General features: G+C 39.4%; 1 protein-coding gene across 4 annotated transcripts; it reads right to left on the bottom strand.

The window, feature by feature from the left end:
• Nucleotides 1-530: 530 nt before the first annotated feature.
• On the bottom strand, nucleotides 531-20481 carry LOC105862724 (guanylate-binding protein 5). 4 transcript variants are annotated; one of them, XM_012749232.3, is made up of 13 exons: nucleotides 20294-20481; nucleotides 17281-17311; nucleotides 14789-14932; nucleotides 9277-9485; nucleotides 8646-8773; nucleotides 7341-7447; nucleotides 6883-7079; nucleotides 6318-6560; nucleotides 4594-4874; nucleotides 3614-3826; nucleotides 2624-2726; nucleotides 2144-2325; nucleotides 531-765 (listed from the first exon to the last, which is right to left on the bottom strand). In XM_012749232.3, the coding sequence occupies exons 4-13, from the start codon at nucleotides 9464-9466 to the stop codon at nucleotides 649-651; spliced, it is 1761 nt and encodes a 586-aa protein (XP_012604686.2). In that variant the 5' UTR covers nucleotides 9467-9485; nucleotides 14789-14932; nucleotides 17281-17311; nucleotides 20294-20481; the 3' UTR covers nucleotides 531-648. The 4 variants fall into 4 exon arrangements, with proteins under 4 accessions (XP_012604686.2, XP_012604687.2, XP_012604684.2 ...); XM_012749233.3 differs by lacking the exon at nucleotides 17281-17311; XM_012749230.3 differs by lacking the exon at nucleotides 14789-14932.
• Nucleotides 20482-21711: the final 1230 nt, after the last annotated feature.

The raw sequence follows: 21711 nt of genomic DNA on the forward strand, positions 1-21711 counted from the left end.
GGAAAGATGAAATTAAGCTAACATATTCTATCACCACATTCCTTTCATCTTCTGATACATCTCTATTTTACTATAACATTATTGGCTTTCAGCTTGGAATTGCTCTGTGTAGGTGGTCTATTGACAGTGCTGAGGAATCATGCCACTGCTCATAGAATGGTAGCCTCCACCTCACAGAGAACTACACATTGTTCCCACTTTACTGCCTGTGCTTTCTTCTGATAGCATCCAGCACATGACCATCAGCAGGAGTGATGCCCAGCTGAGCCCAAGACCTTGGTCAAGTTCCATGTGACTGAGCCTATGTGAATGACACCTCCGAGATAGTTTATAATACCCTCAGACAAATATACAAATTTAGACAGGTGGCATTGGGTAGAACCATCCCAATATAAACCCCAAATAGTGATAAAATGTCCCTTATTATACAATTCATAATCTCTTCAAGGAAGTAATCATCAACTATCAGACTATTGAGATGTACATCTTACCAGATACCAGCATCATAACCTTATAACTCTATACAAAAGTTCGATGTAATAATTATAAAGTTTATTTAAATGTTGATTGTTCCAAGTTCTAAAATTTATTGTTTGTTTGTGTCTTCAGTGCAAAAGAGTAAGAAAGGGAAGCTCCAGTGTTTAGACTTTACAGTAAGATGCATGGATCACTTGATGAGTTAGCAGTTGCCTGGAGATGCTGGATCTGATTATGGAGACGTCTGGTTTCAGCTTCCAATGCTGCTTTGAGGGCTTCAGCCTCTTTCTAAAGAGTGATAAATACAAACTATTAAAGTTTAACAAAAAGTAAGATCAACCTTTTTCTGGCTACATAAGTCATTCATGTGTTCTTACTTATTTTGCTCCACAGTTCCATTCATGTATGTCCAACTTACTTCTGTAATTATTTACTCTCCTTTTCCTTATCTAGCACCAGAAACATTGTCATCTCTTGATCTCTGAAATATTGCTGTCCCTAGAATTTCATCCCAAGGCTCTCTGCCCCCTTATACTACACAATTTCTTTGGATAATCGTACCCACATCTTGACTTCAATTCTTATTCATACACAGGAGAATGTTAGATATATTTTTAAGAGAGGAGGCTAACACAAAAACAGGTGTCTAGGTGGCATCAATATCAGGTAAGATGTCTGCACCTTAGATGAGAGAATTTGTTCCAGGTCACCACAGTTTTGGTGACAGAAATAGAAGAAAAGTTTGAGGAGATCAAAAACCACAGGTTGCTCATTCTGCTCTTCAGGAAACAGCTGCAAACTCAGAAATTTCTTGGAATAGCTCTTGGAAAACTAGTACCTAGAGGGTGGACTGACAACCAGGGGGGAGAATGAGTATGGCATTTGTCTCATTAGAGTACCGCCATAGGAATTTCACACCAGATCTGAAGAAGCAAAAACACTGCAGAAACCACTCACTAAAAAGGACAGTTTTGGTAACTTGCTAGGCTGTGTGATATTGGCATTTAGTTCTCTTTGGAACTAAATCTGAAAAATGAAGACACAATAGTTCTGCTTTACAGTGAATAATGCACGTAAAGTGCTTTGACAGTGCTTGGTAAATAACAACTGCTGCCTATTGAATGAAAATAAAACTAAAGGACTGGGTGAAACAAACTCTGCAAGTTAAAAGCGTTCAGAATCACCAATGATCAAAGCAAGGACTGGGGCATAGACACGATAATATGAAATTAATTTAACAAGGTATCTATGACCAAAGGAAAAGATTATCCAGAGCAATTAATGAGTTAAGATGAAAAGCTAATTACTGCAGGCTAAAAATGCCTTCATTTTTATTTAACAATCTAGAGTGCTTACCCTACGCCAAGCACCATACTAAGCACAAATATTAACTCATTTAATTATCAGAGTAACCTTATAGAATAAGTATTATTACTGTTTCCATTTTACACAGGAGGAAAATGAGGCACAGACAGGATAGATAACTTGCCAAACCATATATATATATTAAGAGGTGGAGCTTGGATTTACACCCCCTAGCAGTCTGGTGCCAGAGTTCCTGCGCTGAGCCACAGTATTATGCTGGCTTCCCCCGCCCTGCCCCTTGGTCTCTGCTCCATGCTCCCATCGTTACAGAGAGGGGACAGATGAAACAATTGAGCAATACCTGCATCCGAAGTTCCTGCATCCTCTGTTGCTCTGCCTGCCATTTTTCTTTGGCTAGCTGCATTTGTCTCACTTGTTCCTGATGGAGTCTCTCCCTCTCCTCCATCCTTCGCTGGTTCCGCCTTTGAAGTATCTGCAATCTTTGTGCTTCAGCCTTTGCAGCCTCTGCTTTCACGCGTGCCTCTGAGAAGAAAGAGTAAAAAGACAAATCTCTCCAGGATTAATGTGCCCCTTCCTTCTGCCTCCCACTCTTATTTGTCATTGCTGCAACTTCATAGAGAATATTCCCTGGGGGTGTTTTTCCTTCCCAGATAGCCACAATGCAGCTGATCTTGCCACACACACTCGGACACAGCCTGAGGAGCTGAGAAGTGTTTGCCATTCTTGCTTTAGTTTAAGATCCCATGAGGGCCAGGCCAAAGTAATTTCAAATTTATAGAAATTCCTTTGATTTCTTGCATCACTTTTGTTTTCTTCTCACCTTCCATCTGCTTTGCCTTTGCTGTGAGAGCCCGGTCTGTCTGTAGTACTGCATTACTCATAGACTCCTTGGATTTTAAATATTTCCGCAGAGCTTTCTCAGCCTAGCAACACCCAAAACATACAGTTAGAAGTAGGAAATGGTGATTAGGAATGTTGTAAACATCTTTATTTCTGTTTATTCCTGTAGGAGGTGTTCAGCCTGCACTTGGTGGAACTGTTAATCAAGGCTGTCCTTGATTAACACAAATGTGGGCATGCGTCTAGGCTGGCCAGTCAGAGCGCCCAAGGCCACTACATGCAAAGGACTGGTTCACAGGTGGAAAAATACTGCAAGGAGGAAAATTGATGATGCCTGGGTGTTTCAAAGACTGACATATGCTGGGGAAAAGATACTTTCTTTCCCCTGACACAAAAGCACTAAGGACTAGCTAAGTTTGGTCCTGTTGGTGTCATTTTCATTGTCATGTAGGATTAGCCTGTCTGGAAATGAAGCCAGTAGGAAAAAGAAACAGAAAAATGAAATAGGGATTGGAAAGAAAGAAGAAAGGAGGACAATTGATGGCATTATTTAAACTCTTGAATGTATCTATACTTGAAAGTAAATTAAAACCTTTTGCTTTTAGTTTGTATAAACTAAAATTACCAATTTTTGTTAAGTTAGTTTTAATTATTGAGATTCTGTCCTATGTGACCAAAAAGATACCTTTGTTGCAACGAATGCTGATGGTTGCAATAGAACTCTGGTGATTATGGTGAGGGTTCAATTTAATTCCATAGCTAATATTAACGTGTGAACTCCATGCTAGGAAAACCAATACCAGGCACATAGGTTTTCCATGAATACTTATTCAACAAAGGAGTAACTACTACTAGACAGACACATAAACCTCATCTGTGTGCCTGTATCATGTCTTTCTTTCTGTCCTCACTGGTTTTTAAAGAGGCCTCCCAGCAATTTTCCACAATTAACAGATAAAACTAGGGATACCTGTATTCCTTTCCTAGGCTCTTTATAGTACTTTGCCTTCAGCTCTTCTGTCTTCCGAATGAAGAGAGTATGTCCTCCTGGCATAGAATAAATCCCCAGCGTCACCCCTTCTTCTAGAGGACTAAAAACATCCTGAAGTAAAGCCCAGCAACGATCCCATGATGCTTCTAAGTTCTTTTTGCAGATGTCCTTATACTTTCCATCTAGTAGGGTCTTCAAAGAGACAACAACCCATGGCAAAGATGTTAGCAATACTTCAGTATTTCTGGAAATGATTCTCAAAAAGAATCTATATTTTTTTTTCTAGAAATGTAGAGGAATGCAAGCAGGACTATATCCTTCCCACCAAATCTAGAAAAGTTTCAAGGATGACACTCTGTATAAAAATGACATTTACTTTTGGGTTTGAAATCTCCCAAAACCCTCCTTTCTTGTTATTTCTGCTTTAGGTGTGATATTCAGACCACAGACCTCTAGCCTCATGCTCATTTTAAATGCAGCCTACTATTTTACAACATTCCTCACTTCAGTGTTTTACTAGGTCTTGGATTTCCAATGAGAAGGTGGAATAGAATAATTGGCTGGAATGAGATAAGCCTATTTTAAACCTGGATACATCATATTTTTGTGAATCCAATTGGTAATTCTGTACGCTTGATTAATAAATTGCAAAAGTTAATTAATATTTTGTAAATACAATTATTTAAAACAATAAAATTAATTCAAATGTAGTCCATGGGTATAACATGGTAAAGATAGGTTGTATACATGTGTGAAAACTTTAGAATCTATAAGGCCTAGAGTAGTTACATGTTTGTTCTTAGAATAAAAGTGATATCATGGCCTTATACGTGATTCTTATTATTTTCCAGTCTAGGAGCAAGGACTTTTCTTAATTAAGTACTATTTTATCATTCAACAATACCTTGCCTTCTGTTGACCCTAATCCGCACGAAATAGAAAAAAAAAAAATTCATTACCTTTAATTCCTTCTGGAACTTTTGGTCCATATCCTTGAAAGAGTTTTTCATGAAGATTTCAATGGCCTCCCTCTCACTGGCCCTGTGCAGGTGCAGCAGCTCCTGCAGGGTCTCTGTGGGCAGCTGTACCTTCTGGTCCATCTGCTGGTTGTAGTGGGCAATGGCCTTTTGCACTGCAGCCGAGTTCTCTGTCTGGGCCAAGGCCAGGAATGTGTTCTCCATGCTGGGAAGATCCCCACTGTTGATGGCATTGACATAGATCATCACCAGGTTCTTTAGACCTTCACAGAAAAAAAAAATGCTTATATTATTTGCATAGAAAGAAGACATAATTTACATTAATAATTCTGAGAATGTACATTTAACATGAATTGCCTGAAATTTTCAGTATTCTGGATGGTGTTCAAGGGGCTCACATAAGTTCCTTTGATAAACCACATGATCAAGAAGCCAGGATTTTCCTTTTTTGGGAAAAGTAAACTGTGTTCCAAGAAGAAAATAGAGGAAATCTCGAGCTGTAAATGATTGTACACATTCCATCCTTTTCCCACAGAAAAATGAGGATATGATTATATAAAAGTCATGCATATTTATTTAGAATGCTATGTGGCTTTGCCTTTTTAATTTTCCCCTCTTTTTTCCTCATCCTCAGTTTTCTATTCTCTTTGAAATTCCTTTTTCTCTTTCCCTTTAGTATGGTTAAGCTAGTATGAGAGCTATCCTCTTCTGAGAAAGTGAAAAATAAGTAATTCAGACCTGGTTTTCCTTACTCTTTGTTGGAACTTTCCTGTTTTACTTCCTTTATTTGCACACTTTTGTTTGTACTCAACTTCTCTCTCTAATGTAGCAATTATTTACAGAATTCTGAGATGTAGAGTTTTTAGGGAAAACCAGACCAAGAAGTCTACTTAGATTTCTTTTAGGGTTCTAAAAGAAATTCTAGACAATTGGGCCTTTGTATAATATTTGTTTCAATCAAGTTCCATTTATACAAGGAGCATACGTGTCTTGCTCCTCTTCTGCCAATCAAAGGCTGTGACACATAATAAGGATCCAATATATTTTGTTGAACAAATGCTGCTGGCCCACGTGGGTTAGTCTAGTTCAACAGTGAATCACATATGGGTAAAACTTCTTTAACTTTATCTTATCTTTAGGCTGTGTTCCTATTTTATGTAGCTTTGAGGCACTACTAAAAAAACACTAGAACTAGGCCAGGCACGGTGGCTCACGCCTGTAATCCTAGCTCTCTGGGAGGCCGAGGCGGGCGGATCGTTTGAGTTCAGGAGTTCGAAACCAACCTGAGCAAGGGCGAGACCCCGTCTCTACTATAAAGAGAAAGAAATTAATTGGCCAACTAATATATATACAAAAAATTAGCTGGGCATGGTGGTGCATGCCTGTAGTCCCAGCTACTCGGGAGGCTGAGGCAGCAGGATCGCTTGAGCCCAGGAGTTTGAGGTTGCTGTGAGCTAGGCTGACGCCACGGCACTCACTCTAGCCTGGGCAACAAAGCGAGACTCTGTCTCAAAAAAAAAAAAAAAAAAAAAAAAAACACTAGAACTATGTTTGATACCCACTGGAACTTAATAAATAAGACACATGTCATTTTCATGGTAGGAATGGCCTATGCGTTTGTCAACATTGACACTGCAAGTATACTCTTATAAATGCCCCTTATTCTTTACATTGAATTGAAAGAAAATCCTAAAAATGGTACTCACGGGATCCAGTGACCTCAATGTCTCCTGGAAGAGTCTTAATCATAGAATGACTGAAGATGTAGGAAGAGAATTCTTCCACTTGCTGCAAAAATTCAGAATCTAGCTCATCATCATGCAGTGTCTCAAGCTGGGCAAGTTTCTTTCGGTGAGCAGGTGAATCAAAGATAAAGCATTTCTTTATGGGGAAGAACTTCTGTATACATAGACGGGGCAAATTGAAATTCTGAATTCTTTGACTGTTACCTAGAGAAGGAAAAATAGAATTTATTCAGTATAGAATTTTCATCCACTTACCTAAGATAAATGTCCTTCTTCCTGATGTTACATAGTTTAATATATTTTCATAAACTTTAAGCAAAAACATAAAAGATAACCAGTCAGATAAAAAAAGAAATTTGTTCTAAGAACAAAGAGGAATGCAATTTAATATTGAATTTATTTGTTCACTATAAATTAATAATATTCATTATTTATTTTGGAAAACTATAAACTTAACCACATGCACAAAAGAGATCATTTCTTAGGTTACTTTTCCCCATCTTTTCAAATCTGAAGTCCCTGTTACCTTCCTTTGGCCTCAGTGAATTCTCCAGGTATTCATCTGCTGTGATAAGTTTCCCATTTGTTTCCAGGACTAGGTAAAAATCTCTCAGAGTCCACACTAAGTCTGGAAAGAAGCTCCCAGAGTCAGCAGCATCTTCAACCCCATCAAGGCCAGGTGAGTTTCTTGCCCTGAGCAGATCTGTCAGTTCTGTTACATGGCTGAGATACAATTAAGCAAAACTGGCAGAGATAGGACTGCACCCACGCCCGTATTTAATTCCATGTCTCCCCAAACCTTTATTTTCCTTTGGGTCTTAACTAAATCAGAATTTTATCAGAATTTATAAGAATGATTTTCTTTGTACTTTCAATGTTTGTCATGTTTTCATTTTTGTGATTCACAAGGACTCACAGACATAGAGCTGGTGAACAGAGGAATTCTCTCTGATTTTGGCGCCATTTTAGACCACAAAAGGATACTGTAGTAGGTCTATAGCCCCCTGGTCAATGCTGTTCATGGTATTGTACACGAGGGTACTGCTCAGTAGGATTGCCAGTGCAAAGATCTGGGTATCATTCTTGTCCACCTAGAAGTCAGAAAAAATTTAAGTCATGTCTCTTGGGATTCCCAGATTAGTAATCTTTAAAAATAGGCTCCTGATCTACTAATGTTAAAGAAGACAAACTAACAAACAAAAACAATTATCAAAAATGTGAACTCTGAGTAGTTATCTTGTTAACACTGATATAATTTTATACTGATTCATATTGTTAATTCACCAGTCTCTTTTATAACTACTGTTAGATATTTGCAAAGGGTATAGTCAAAGTTAGTGGGGGTAATCTGAGTACTCAAAACCAAGGTTTTCCAAAGCACAAAACAAAATTGGCTTAAATTTACCATAAATATATCTATGTTATTGAATAGTTGTTATATGTAATGCAGTTCACATGACTGATCTTATCTAATTTAAAAAATCATTGTGACATGGCTGATAATTACTATCTCCATTTTGTAGGTGAGGAAGCTGAAGCTCAAATTATGGCTTACTGTCTTTGAATCTTGGCAAATCAAAACTAAACAAGCAAAAAAACCCATGAAAAACAATGGGAGTTCAAGAGAAAGATGCAGTTGGATGCCAGAGCCCGCTCACACCAGCTTGTGTCAGTAGATTGTGTGCACCCTTTCAAAGTCTGAGGTTAGTGTCTCCACTTTGCTAGCTTGAAATCAGTTATGATGGGAGCATTTAGGACACAGTCAGGTGCTACAAATCAAGGTGGTTGTTGTTTTTATCCAGTGAGCTGGTTGTTAAATACTTATAAGCATAAAATTGGAAAAGGTCCATATATCTATTGTTTAAATAATGTATAAGACCAGAGGGAAAATAAAAGATTTAGGGAGACTTAATTCTCTTGTCAAAGTCAGAGGCTACAACTGCATTAGCCCTGATTTTAACACAAGTTCATCTGAACCCAGAGTCCACTATTAACCAGTATAATCTGTGGGACCAGATAACAGTGATTTTATTTGCACAATCTTTACCCATTTGGGTTAATGGCCTAGTTAACATCAGTGCAGTTCTCCCAGTACTAATTCTGGCTTATAGATGTATTTTCTCACTTCAGGCTTCTAAACTCTGACTATTAAAGATAGAAAGGAGAAAGAATGGAGGTATACTTTGGTTAAGTGGAAGTACCAATTTAGTATTTTTCTACACCTAAAAACTCCCTGTATAAAGAGTGTCCAGAAATGAGGAGGTTAAAAAAGGAATCCTTCGTCCTTACCTTCTCTACATCTCCCAGGCCTTCAGTGTCAAGCAGAACTAGGGTATGGCCTGGCTTGTTGGGATGGGGCACACACCACATCCAGATGCCCTTGGTGTGAGACTGCACCGTGGAGCCCACAGAGAAGCCTGCCAGGGGAGAGGAGAGGTTGTAATAGAGAAGGGACTTTGGAATAGGAGATTTTCTTGGTCATTGAGCTAGGGTTTAAGGAAAGCAACATGAGGAAATAGCAGAGAGTACAACCAGTATTGATCTGAATGACAATAGAGGAATACGGAAATAGTATCAAATACAGGTTGGAAATTTGATTTTTTTAAATAATATTGTGCTACTAAAATTTTGCTAATTTATAATTATATATATGGAAATTATTTCAGTAATGTTTTATACTTTGTGAGAGAAACGTTATGCTTTTTCCAAGGAAATGTTAAGGCAAAAAAAAAAAGGTGATATATCAGGAACAATTAGCTGCCCTTCATCTCCCAGAAGATAAAAAAGACCAGCTGTGATCTAAACATTGGTTTTCAATATCCATCTCATCTCTAGCTTTCTCTCCTCACATTGCCACCCTGGATGCTGACCATGGCGGTGGACAGAAGGGACTTTGCAGAGCTTTGCTGGTGCCACTCACCCTTGTTCTTCCCAGCCAGTTTGTTCATCAAATAGGATTTGCCCGTGCGATAGAGGCCCACAATAGATACCACCACTGTAGGTTGTGTAATAGCAGACAGGATCTTCAAAGCTTCTGGATTAACACTCAGTTTCTCCGTAGTGTTCTCAATGAGACACACAGGGTCTGGCATGGGGATCCCTGCAGCCATGTCCTGGATATTACTTTGCCTGCAAGGGAAAAGATGAGATAGGCTAGAATTTCTAGTGTTTAAGCAGAGAAAGTTATTTTGCTGTGAGTGTACTATTTCCAAGCATAACCTAAGTTTCTGGAAAAAAAATTTTTTTTAAATAGAAAGAGAGACCAAAGAAGTCCACAGTAGAATAGGTCCTAGACCCTTTATAGATCTACTACAGGCTATCTTATTGGTTCTTAAATATTTGGTGGGCATAGTGAAACCCATTTACAGAGTCCAACCTACTACTACTTTGAATCTAACTCTTACTCCATTGATTTTTGATTGACTTTTATGTTTTTTTTTACCTCCTTGAATCCCTAGTTTAATTCTTTGTTAATAGTATTTGTTATATTACACTTTTTGCTTTTACTCCATATCAACTTGGTTTTTTTTTTAGTTAGGTCTCCATCCAGTCAAACTGTATGACATTGAATATTGCCAGGTCATTATGCAGCATTATGTAACAAATCATAGCTGTTTAATTCTTTACTTCTAGAAATATATCTCTTAAAGAATTTTTTCCATCATTATTTAAGTGTTTTATTAAACTAAAACTTCAAAGCATGATTTTTTTATGATTGACTAAATGAGTAAAACAACTTCTTTTAATAAAGCTTAACTATTTTTTTTCCTAACTTCTGGGCATGAATTCCTGTAACCTGAAGAATCTCTAGTAAAATATTTTTATGCTATGTGAGTCAGAAGGAAGTGTTTGCTTTTCTGCCTTGCCTTATTATAAAGAACAGTTTTCTTCTATGTTAGAGGAGATTATTTACTAAAGAAGCTAAAAATCTATCATCTGCTTGATTTCTTCTTTCACTGAAATCTTACAATGAAAAAGTCTGGATTCTCTGTCTCTTTCTTAACAGACTGTGAAAACTGTCTTTTTACAATTATAAAGACCCATTCTCTCCCCTTCCTCATGGCTAATGCCCTCGAAATCATCTTGGTGACAGGTAAATTAAAACAGAAACTGCTTGGGAGCAGATAATAGGAGATCCATTTGCAAATGGCATAGGAGTCAGAAAATGTCTAGTGTAAGCCTTATCCAGAAAGAGGCAATTTCACAATATATTTACCGTGTTTCCTCGAAAATAAGACCTACCCATAAAATAAGCCCTAGCAGGATTTCTAAGCATTTGCGCAATATAGTCCTACCCCCAAACTAATATCTAGTGATGGGCATGGTTACGCAGCAATTCTGCACAACTCATGCATTTCGTTGCGGAGCAGTAAAGAAGACCAGCAGCCCTTCTCATCTGCCCCAGCATGACAGCTACTATCCCAGAAGTGACCGGAAAGGTGCAGGCAGCCCCACCAACAAGGTCGGCTCCCCCTGTCAGGTCCCAGCCATCCTGTGTGTGCTGCAAGCTGAGGCTTTGAGGGGAAAATAACACATCCTCTGAAGGCCCTACAGTGTCTTCTTGAGGAAAAATCAATATAAGACTCTGTCTTATTTTTGGGGAAAAATGGTAAAAACTTAAATGCCAAGTCTCTTTCCATTTCAAGCTACTTTCAATGCAATATTAGTACCTTATATTTGTAGAATTCTGGTTGCTTGATTTGTATATAGTAAGGGCCAGAATCATTTTAAAATTATAATGCTATGGTAACCTTGCAATGATGATCTACAATAATTAGCTAGAAGAACAGAAGATACATAAGCCAAATCCATAAACAGATATTGGGAACTTATGAGCTCTTATGCTTTGGGATAATATTGTTAATGGGGGAGGGGACTAATAATAATTTGAATGTTTAGACTTCCTTATGAATAACATTAGTGCTGTGAATATATATTTAAAAGAGTATTTTATATTGTTCCTAAATGTTATCTGAGTAGCATTGTTAATGCTTTTAGGAGAGTCAAATCTCTAAAACATCACTGCAGATTGAACGCGTTTGAGCTCCATACACACTGTTGTTTTGTCATTCCATTCCTAACTTAGCCTGTTTGGGGATACATTCTCCCTAACTCTCTTAGAGCTTCATAGTCTTTTGTGAATAAAGCCAATGCAAGAATGGATCAACACACACACACATGCACACACACACACACACACACACACTGCACATTTTGTCTTTGTAATAACTGAGGCTTGACTTCCAACCCCAGCCCTACAACTGGCTATCCATATCACACTGGCATTTCACTCTCTAAGCCTGTTTCCTAAAAAAGTGGGGGTACATAAACATTTATTTACACAAGTGTAACTGCTAGCTTTAAAAGGAGAGAGAGAGAGAGCTGAAGGAGAGAGAAAAAAAGTACAAAGAAGGAAAATGCCAACAAATATAGAGAAAATGCTCAGAAGTGCTGGTGATGGGGTTTCTGAAAGAAAACATCTCTGCTTTCAGCCATACAGTTCTAGTTCGGGTTTTGTGCTATTTTTCTTGTTATTGTTGTTTGCTTTTGCTTTATTTTGTGTTGTTTTTTATTTGAGTTTGAAGGAAAGGGATCTTATCAAGGAGATAAACAGAAATCAAACAGGTACAAGATGCACGAAGCATGTGTCATGGTAAGAAATCCAAAAGAAGAAAATTCCAGGGAGTGAAAAAACTGCCAGACGGTATTGAGGAATCCAGTTGGGCAACTGTTAAATTAAGTGATTCATACTCTTAGAGGCAACAGAGTAGTAGAGACAGAATCCCATACAAAAGGCATAAAAAGTGAAGACAGATGCCAAGAAACCAAACAAATTAAGTCAGAACTATTTTTAAAGGAAGAAATCTACCTTCAAACAAAGTCAAACAATGACTAAAAATATGTTGCTATTTTCATGAAACTTCTCAGAGTTGCAACATTTAAGCTATTTATACTGCATCTCACGAATTGCTCTTTCTTATGAAAATAATACAGAGTGCGGGGCTGCTATCAAGGGTGCAAGACAATTCATATTCAGCTTCTGGAATTTAAAATAGGATTTGGGGAGAGCATTCAATTGCCAGATCATCACAAAAAGAAGAAAAAGTTTCAGGTGAAAAAAAGCATAGCCCAAATGAAATGCTGAGGGAAAGCTACCAGAACTTATCCTTACTGGAGATCCCATTGGAAGAAGTTGTGGAGAAGAACAAGAAGGAGCAAGTTTTGGCAGAGGCTGACCCCCAAGGGATTTGGAGTCTATCAGAAAGGGTAAGTGGGGTAGTCTACTTTTCCTCCCTCCAGCCTGTGGCAGTCTGCCAGCTCCTGATCTGTCAGAGAGCCCTTCTACCCTCACAAATCCAGGGACTGCTGCTACCAGCAAACTGGTAGCATCTGGAGAGCAGAGCACCAGGCTGCAGGCCCACAAGGGCTCACTGCATCCCACCAGAGACCCCAGCTGAGATGGCAGGCACCACATTGCCTACGCACATGCTGGGTGCCTCTATCTTGCCAGTGAAGTCAAAGTCCCTTCATCTCCCTGGATTCCACAAGAACATTCCCCAGCAGTCGCTTGGACTGTGGCAATCAGAAAGAAACAGAGACACGGGAGAGTAGCAGTATACCTGGAGTGTGGGCTGCTGCAAGGAGACTGGAAAGAGCTGAAAGCTTTTTAGAACATAGGAAGGTGTAACGTGCACTCTTCTGCACGTAAGGGGCCCCGGCTCATGATCAAAGTTGTCCCCACCCCTCCAAGTGGTGATGCAGGTGCAGAGAGGAGTCCGTAGGGTAGGACAGTGTCCCTACCCCAGAGCAGAAGCAGCACGGGGCCTAGAAAGGGACGACGTGGAGATAGAGCCTTCCCCTCCTCCAAGAACCCAATGCTGCAGACATAGCCACCTCTGCTCACAAGCATGAGCTCCTGGCATGGGTGTGCAGTGTGGTGGGCAGTGCTAGACTTGCAGGGAGGGCATGCCCCAGTCGTATTCTGATCACTGCTCCTGGGCTCTGCATAGCGGGTGCTGCTCATTTCCCTCCCTCTACAAACAGGCAACATTTTTGCAGCTGTCTTAACCAGGGAATCTCAGCCCCTGGGTCTCTATGTTGCTGGATTCACAGCCAGTGTTCCTCAGCACCCACCCGGACAGCAGTAGCCTTGGGGAACTGGTGGGCCCTGGGGTTACTGTGAGCCTCCCAGAGCTTGGGCATTCAGGGCAGGCTGCTTCCAGCTGAGAGGAAAGTATAGCACACCAGAGGGCCCCTTATGATGATGGGGACCAGGGGACCAGCTCCTGCCCATTCAGGCCCTTTTCCTTCTCCTCTCCTCTGCCACCCACTGCTGCTGAGGCCACCACAGTTCTTTCTACTTGGGACTGGTGACGGTTCTACAGGGGACAATTAAGCCAGGGCACTTTGAGTGGCTGTCCCACTTCTGACAGAGTGTCTGCCATACCCAGGCTTCCACAGAGCTTGAGGCTTACTCCTTTCCCTCTAAAAAGCCACACCAAGCATTTTTGTGTGCTTCAAAGACAAAATCTACAGCCTCAGCTGAGGGAGGACAGGGCTAGCAGTTCTCTCCCCTAGGTGCCTGTCTCTCTTGGGAGAAGTCTACTTACCCTGGAAGCAAGTCCCTGGCACAAGGACCCTTCCCCAGCTGGAGCATTTCAGCAGTAGCTCCCAGCCATTCTGGGAGCACAGAATACATAGAGAAGTTGGAGCTTTCTCTGCCACCTTTGCCGCAGCCAGACCAGGAAGGGAGAAGAGAATCTGGTCTCCTTTGTGTACCCCAAAGACAAAACTACCACCTCCATGGAGGGAGGGTGGAGCTAGCTGTTCTTTCCCTGAGAGGCCTGTCTCCTCTGGGAGGAGCCTACCCTCCCTGAGGCAAGCCCTGGCAGAACAACACCTCCCCTGCCAGAGCATTTCAGTCACAGCCCACAGCCAGTCTGGTAGCCCTGCACACAGTGGGCTGGGCTGCCTCTACCTCCTCTGCTGCAGCTAGGCCAGGGTGGGAGCTGGGGATCTGGATACTTTTGTGACCCCAAAGGACAGACACTGCTGTCATTGCTAAGAGTGGGAGGTGTGAGTACCATGTGCATCCCACAGCTCCCTGCCCCTGCTAATCTCACCAAGAGGGGCCCAGCCATCCTGTCACAGGCCCACAGGGCATATGTCCTTCTCCTGCCCGGCATTGATATGGAGCAAGATATCACACTGCCCCTCACTATCACAGCCAGCGCCTGAACTCAGGGAGGCTTGAGGGCAAGTTTGCCAGCCTAGTCTCCATCTGGTCCCTCCAGGACTCAAGCATGCCAGCCAGGGGCCTGGGGACTTGGGATTACCTGACCTAGTCAACCAGCACAGGCACCTGAACACTATCCCAGAGGTCTGAGATCCAACCACCCCAAATTGCCAGGAACACCACAGTGAGTACTTACCTGCGTGAGCCAAAAGGCAGTGTACTTCTCCCTTTCTACACTGAACAGCAGAATCCCCAGCAGAGGAGAATAGGTGAACCACAAAACTATCTGTTTTGAGCTGAGGGAAGAGGTTCCAGAAGAGAAGCAACCAGGATAAGAATTCTGGCAATATGTAAAAAAAAAAAAAAAAAAAAAAAAAAAGGCTATTTCAGTATTCCCAAAGGATTACACTAGTTCTCCATCAGCGAACTCCAACCAAAAGAAAACTTTGGAATATCAGATGATACAGAATTCAAAATATGGATCATAGTAACCTCAATGCCATCACTGAGAAATTTGAAAACAAAGACAAAGAACAAAAAGAATAATTCAGGACATGAATGAAAAATTCACTGAAGAGGTAGATATTTAAAAAAAACACAGAACTTCTGGAAATGAAAGAATCATTTAGGTAATTTCAAAATACAGTGGGAAGTTTTAACAACTGAATGGACCAAGCAGAAGAAGGAATTTCAGAGCTTGAAGACAAAGCTTTCGAATTAACCCAGTCAGTCAAAATAAAGAAAAAAGCATCAAGATAAATGAACAAAACCTGCAAGAAATATGGGATTATGTAAAATTCCCAAGCATACTAATGATAGGTATTCCTGAGGAAGAAGAAGAAAGATAAAAAGCAAAAATGATGGAAAATCTATTTAAGGGAATAATGGAGGAAAACTTTCTTGATCTTGCCAGAGATTTAGACATGCAGATATAAAAAGCTCAATAAACTCTTGAATTTTTGAAAAAAAGGACATCACCAATGAAATAATCATTAGACTGACCAAAGTCAACATGAAGAAGAAAATCACACAAGCTGTGAAATGAAAGCATGGAGTAATTTACAATGGAAAACCCATCAGACTAACAGCAGACTTCTCAACAGAAACCTTATAAGCCAGAAAGAATTGGGGTCCTGTCTTTAATCTTATTAATCTGAATAACTTTCAGCAGAGGATTTTCTATCCTGCAAAACTAAGATTGATAAATAAAAGGGAAATAAACTCTTTCCCAGACAAGCAAATACTGAGGGAATTTGTCACCACCAGATCAGCCGTTTGAGAAATACTCAAAGGAATTTTAAACATCAAAATGAAAGGTTGATATTCACCAGTATAAAAACACCCAAAATTAAAAAAATAAATAAATCGTGCAGCTTTTATAAAACAGTAACACAGGGGGATTAGGAAACAACTAAGTAACAATCGACATAATATCTGGATCAGTATCTCACATATGGATGAAATGAAGAGTTGGTTCTTTGTGACCGTAAACAAATTTGTTAGACCAAAAACTAGATTAACCATGAAAAGAAAAGACTCAAATAAGCTAAATCAGAAATGAAAAAGGAGCCATTACAACTGATATAAAAATACAAACATCATCTGAGACTACTATAAACACCTCTACACACAGAAACTAGAAAATTTTTAGAGGAAATGGACAAATTCCTAGAAAGCAGACAACCTCCCAAGCCTAAATCAGGAAGAAACAGAAACCCTAAACAGACCACAGTGAGTAACAAGATTCAAGCAATTAACAAAAAAATCTCACTACTAAAAATGCCCAGGATGAGATGAATTCGCAGCTGAATTCTACTGGAACAATAAAGAAGAACAGGTATCAATCCTACTGAAACTGGTCCAAAAGACAGAGAAGAAGGAAATCATCCCTGACTCATTCTATAAAGCCAATATCACCCTGATACCAAAGCCAAGAAAAGACACAACAAAAATAGAAAACTATAGACCATTATCCATCATGAACATAGATGTAAAAATCTTCAACAAAATACTAGCAATTCACCACAGTCAGGAGGTTTTCATGACAGGGATGCAAGGATGGTTCAACATTTGCAAATCAATAAATATGATTCACTACATAAACAGAATTAAAAACAAAAAACATATGATCATATCAATAGATGCAGAATAAACATTTGACAAAATCCAGCTTGGCTTCATGATATAAACCATGAACAAACTAAGCGAAAAAGGAACATACCTTAAATGATAAAAGCTGTACATAACAAACCCACAACCAACATCATACTGAATGGGGAAAAGCTGAAAGCATTCTCCCTGAAAACTGGAACGAGACAGGGATGCCCACTTTCACCACTTCTCTTCTACCTAGTACTGGAAGTCCTAGCCAGAAGAATTAGGCAGAGAAAGAAATAAAGGGCTTCCACAACAGAAAAAAGGAAGTAAAACTACCTTTGCTTGCCAATGATATGATATTATACATAGGAAACCCTAAAGTCTCCTTCAAAAGACTCCTAGAATGATCAATGAATTCAGTAAAGTTTTAGGCTATAAAATCAATGTGTACAAATCAGTATCATTTCTATATACTAATAACAAAAAAATAACAACCAAGCTAAGAATCAAATCAAGAACTCAATCCCATTTACAATAGCTGCAAAAATAAATAAATAAATAAATAAATAAAATATCTTGAAATGTACTTACCCAAGGAGGTGGAAGCTCTCTATAAGGAGAACTACAAAAAAATGTTGAAACAAATTTTAGATGACACAAACAAATGAAAAAGCATCCCATGCTGATGGATTGAAAGAATCAGTATTGCTAAAAATATCCACCCTGCCCAAAGTAATCTACAGATTGAATGCAATTCTTATCAAAATTCCAATGTCATTTTTCATAGAATTAGAAAAAACAATCCTAAAATCCATATGGAACCAAAAAAGAGCCTGAATAGCCAGAGTAATTCCAAGCAAAAAGAATAAATCTAGAGGCATCACATTACCTAACTTCAAATTCTATTACAAAGTGATAGTAACCAAAACATCATGATACTTACATGAAATTAGAGTCATAGAGCAATGAGAAGAATAGAGAACCCAGAAATAAAGCCAAATATGAAAAGCCAACTGACCTTTGACAAAGTAGACAAAAACATACACTGGGGAAAGGGCACCCTATTCAACAAATGGTGCTAGGAAAATTGGATAGCCACATGCAGAAGAATGAAACTGGATCCCTATTTCTCAGTATACACAAAAAGTAACTCAAGATGAATGAAAGACTTAAATGTAAAACATGAAACCATATAAATATTAGAAGAAACCATAAGAAAACCTATCCCTGATACTGGCCCAGGTAAAGAATTTATGACTAAGACCCCAAGAGCAAATATAACAAAAGCAAAAATAAATAAATAGGATGGACTTAAAATAAAAAGCCTTTGCATAGCAAAAGAAATAATCAACAGTAAATAGACAACCTACAGAATGGGAGAAAATATTTACAACTATACATCTGACAAAGGAGTAATATCCAGAATCTATATGGAACTCAAACAAATTAGCAAGAAAAACCCAAATAACCCCATTACAAAGTAGACAGAAGACATGAACAGACATTTTTCAGAAGAGAAACAAATGGCCAACACACATGAAAAAAAAAAACAAACACCTCAGCATCATTAGTTGTCAGGAAAATACAAACTAAAAGCACAATGAGATACCACATTACTCCTGTCAGAGTGGCCATTATTGTAAAGTAAAAAACAACAGATGCTACAGCAGATGCCATGGAAAGGGAACATTTATGCACTGTAGATGGGAATGTGTGTTAATACAATGGGTAGAGCAGGAGACCAGGAGACAGGGCTGAGACTAGATGCAGGGGCTGGCAGAGTAGGTGCAGGTGTTAAAGAAAACAATCCTCAGCCAGAAGCTAACTAGGAGGACTAATAACCACAGGCAAGAAAAGGCTTCAAGTAGCTTATCAGCTATCTCTGTCACCTTACATAAACTTTGGCTAATTCTAATATCATTTACATTGTGGTTTTAAAATTTCTCCACCCTTGAAATCACCACGAGAGTTCTGAGACAACCATATAAAGTATAAAAATTGAGGGGAAACCAATTCTAGGAATTACTACCCACATTCTTAGTAAAAGCCAATCCCTTAGCTTTGAATATTCCTCCCCTCAATTAGTAAGACTTCAAAAGACTGAAAACCGGCAGGGCGCGGTGGCTCACACCTGTAATCCTAGCTCTCTGGGAGGCCGAGGCGGGCGGATTGCTGGAGGTCGGGAGTTCGAAACCAGCCTGAGCAAGAGCGAGACCCCGTCTCTACTATAAATAGAAAGAAACTAATTGGCCAACTAACATATATAGAAAAAATTAGCCGGGCATGGTGGCTCATGCCTGTAGTCCCAGCTACTTGGGAGGCTGAGACAGAAGGATTGCTTGAGCCCAGGAGTTTGAGGTTGCTGTGAGCTAGGCTGACGCCACAGCACTCACTCTAGCCTGGGCAACAAAGCGAGACTCTGTCTCAAAAAAAAAAACAAAAAAAAGACTGAAAACCACACCACTTCTTCCTGGTGCAGCTGCTCTGTTAGCTCTCTCTTCCCTGAGAGATGTTTTTCAGCTTTCAAAAAAAAAAACAAAAAAAAAAACCTGTCGCTTGCTGGGCTGACATGGTGTGTCCTGCCTGAAATTATTTTCCTGATGATCACTGAACTTGGATAAACCTCCACTCAGAGGCCACTAATACAACCTCTACAGAAAACAGTATGGAGATTTCTTAATGAACTAAAAGTAGATCTACCATTCAATCCATCAATCCCAGTACTGGAGATCTACCCAAAGGAAAAGAAGTCATTTTATAAAAAGGACATCTGCATTCATATGTTTATCACAGCATAAGTGATGAGCGGATTAAAACAATGTGAAATACACCCCCCACGGAATATTACCCAGATCTGAAAAGAAATGATATAATGTTATTTGCAACAACATAGATGGAACTGGAGGCCATTATCCTAAGTGAAGTAACCCAGGAACAAAAAACCAAACACTGCATGTTCTCACTTATAAGTGAGAGCTAAGCAATGGGTATGCATCATCATACTGAATTACATAGTGGACATTAGAGACTCAGAAGGAGGAGGTTGAGAGGAGTGTGCAAGATGAAAAATTGCCTATCAGATACAATGTACACCTTTCAGGTGATAAGTACACTAAAAGCCTAGACTTCTCCACTATACAATTTATCCATGTGACAGAAACTTTGTACCCCCTAAATTTATTAAAACAAAATTTAAAAAATAAAAAAATAGGGTCTTACACCAAAAAATAATAATACAATCATATTTCTTGAAACTTTCAGGGTGCAGTTGGAACCAACTTAATTAGGTTTTACCAAAGACAAAGGCAACTTAAGTAACAATTATGATCCTGATAGATCATAAAATGGCAAAGGGAAAAAAATCAGCTTGAAGGCATTTCAAACTCTCTGTTTAGTCCCCACACTTTCTTGTGTCTAATTCAGTGGAAACCAAATGTAACCGGCTCTTAATGACTACTGCTGTCTGTCTGATTAACACCACATTTTAGTCTTTACTGAGGTCTGATACACTACATCAGGCTAAGCTGCATCCTATCCTGCATAGAATGTTTTTTAAAACTAACTGAGCCTTGAAAATCTCTTCCCTTTCTTGCTCCATTCTTACCTTGACTGGAAAATCAGAAGAGATCTTATAGAACTCGTAAGAAAGCTGCTTTGATGTCAACCCGTTACAAGTTCAAGCTCTTGTTTCTTAATTTATAATAACTGTGAAGATTTTTTAAATACTTCTGCCTCACCCAATCCTGGGGATTTCTTTTCTCTCCACCCCCTCTTCCTTCCTCCTAAAGCAGACAGTTTGAACATGAAATACAAACCAAGTGAAAAGGGGGAGGAATTCGGAAACCGAAACCAAAAAGCTAATACAGTGACTAGGCTAGATGATGAAATGAATTTTGCAGCTGTTGTTTGGTGGATAGGCTGGATGTGCTTGGCCTGATTTCTCAGAAATTGCAAAATGTTGCTAGAAGAGAACTTTGAGGTCCTTTGCAATTGTTCAAAGTATACGGCATTTATTTACCTAATCTGAAATATGGTGACATGTGTCTCCAGTTTGGAAGCAAGGTCAGGAGAAACCCAATATAACTTTTGAGGGCTAATTTTCTGAAATGTTAAATGCACTTACTTAAGTTTATTGCTTTTACGGTAGGTTCAGTATATGAGAAGTTTAACTCACAGGCAAGGACAAAGTTTTTGGCACCTATTTTTTTAACCTTACTATCACTCTAGTTTAATTCTCCCGACAAATATGTCCCCCCAATTTTCCAAAAGGTAGGGCACAGATTTACTAACTTGTCCAAAATCATAGAGCTACTAGTAACTGGATCTTAAGATTCAAATCCAATAACTTCATTATAGTCCTTCTGTGTTTGCTGAGTGAATCATCATCATAATCATCATCACAATCATTGTTCATTTTTAATAACTGAATTCTAAGATCTGGACAACTTAAATATCTCCTGTTATCCTGATTACAATCCTATAAGATAGCTGGTTTTTATCTCTATCATACAATGAACAGAGGCAGTCTTAGGCCTGTTTTCTGAGGTTCAGTTCCTGAAACATGGATTTGTGAGCAAGGCATATTTATTTGGATGGTGATCCCAAGAAGCAAGGTAGGAGAGTGGGAAAGTGAAAACTGGAAGGGAATGAAGCCAGTAAATGGAACACATCTAGCAGGTCCCTTTGAGGGAACCAGGAGCTCAGATCTCCTGAGGTAACTCAAGGAAACATTGTAAAACACGCCTTCAGGTTTCCTCTAGGATAGGTTAGCAACCTGGGGTGCTTTTCCTCCAACTTACTTCAATCTCTGAACGGGGATTGCTCCTGAAAGCACAATCTCCTAACACTCCTGGCCTGGCCACATGTGAGTTGAGAGCAAATCCTCAAATGAGGGATCTTTGATATTTGCAGTAAGATGTCATTGGAATGTGCAGAAAGGGTAGTGACAAGGGGAGATGGCCTCACAGATGCTGTGGGTGTCGCACCCATATTCCCTCACAGCTCACGTAAAGTTCACTCCTT

The sequence above is a fragment of the Microcebus murinus genome, chromosome 2, assembly GCF_040939455.1.
Source record: "Microcebus murinus isolate Inina chromosome 2, M.murinus_Inina_mat1.0, whole genome shotgun sequence".
NCBI lineage: Eukaryota > Metazoa > Chordata > Mammalia > Primates > Cheirogaleidae > Microcebus > Microcebus murinus.

Coding starts and splice junctions, on each gene's coding strand:
- LOC105862724 (XM_012749231.3), bottom strand. CDS start 9,466: ATGGCTGCAGGGATCCCCATGCCAGACCCTGTGTGTCTCATTGAGAAC. Junction 7,448..8,645: donor GCCTGGGAGATGTAGAGAAG/GTAAGGACGAAG, acceptor TCTGACTTCTAG/GTGGACAAGAATGATACCCA. Junction 766..2,143: donor TGCAGGAACTTCGGATGCAG/GTATTGCTCAAT, acceptor ATCACTCTTTAG/AAAGAGGCTGAAGCCCTCAA.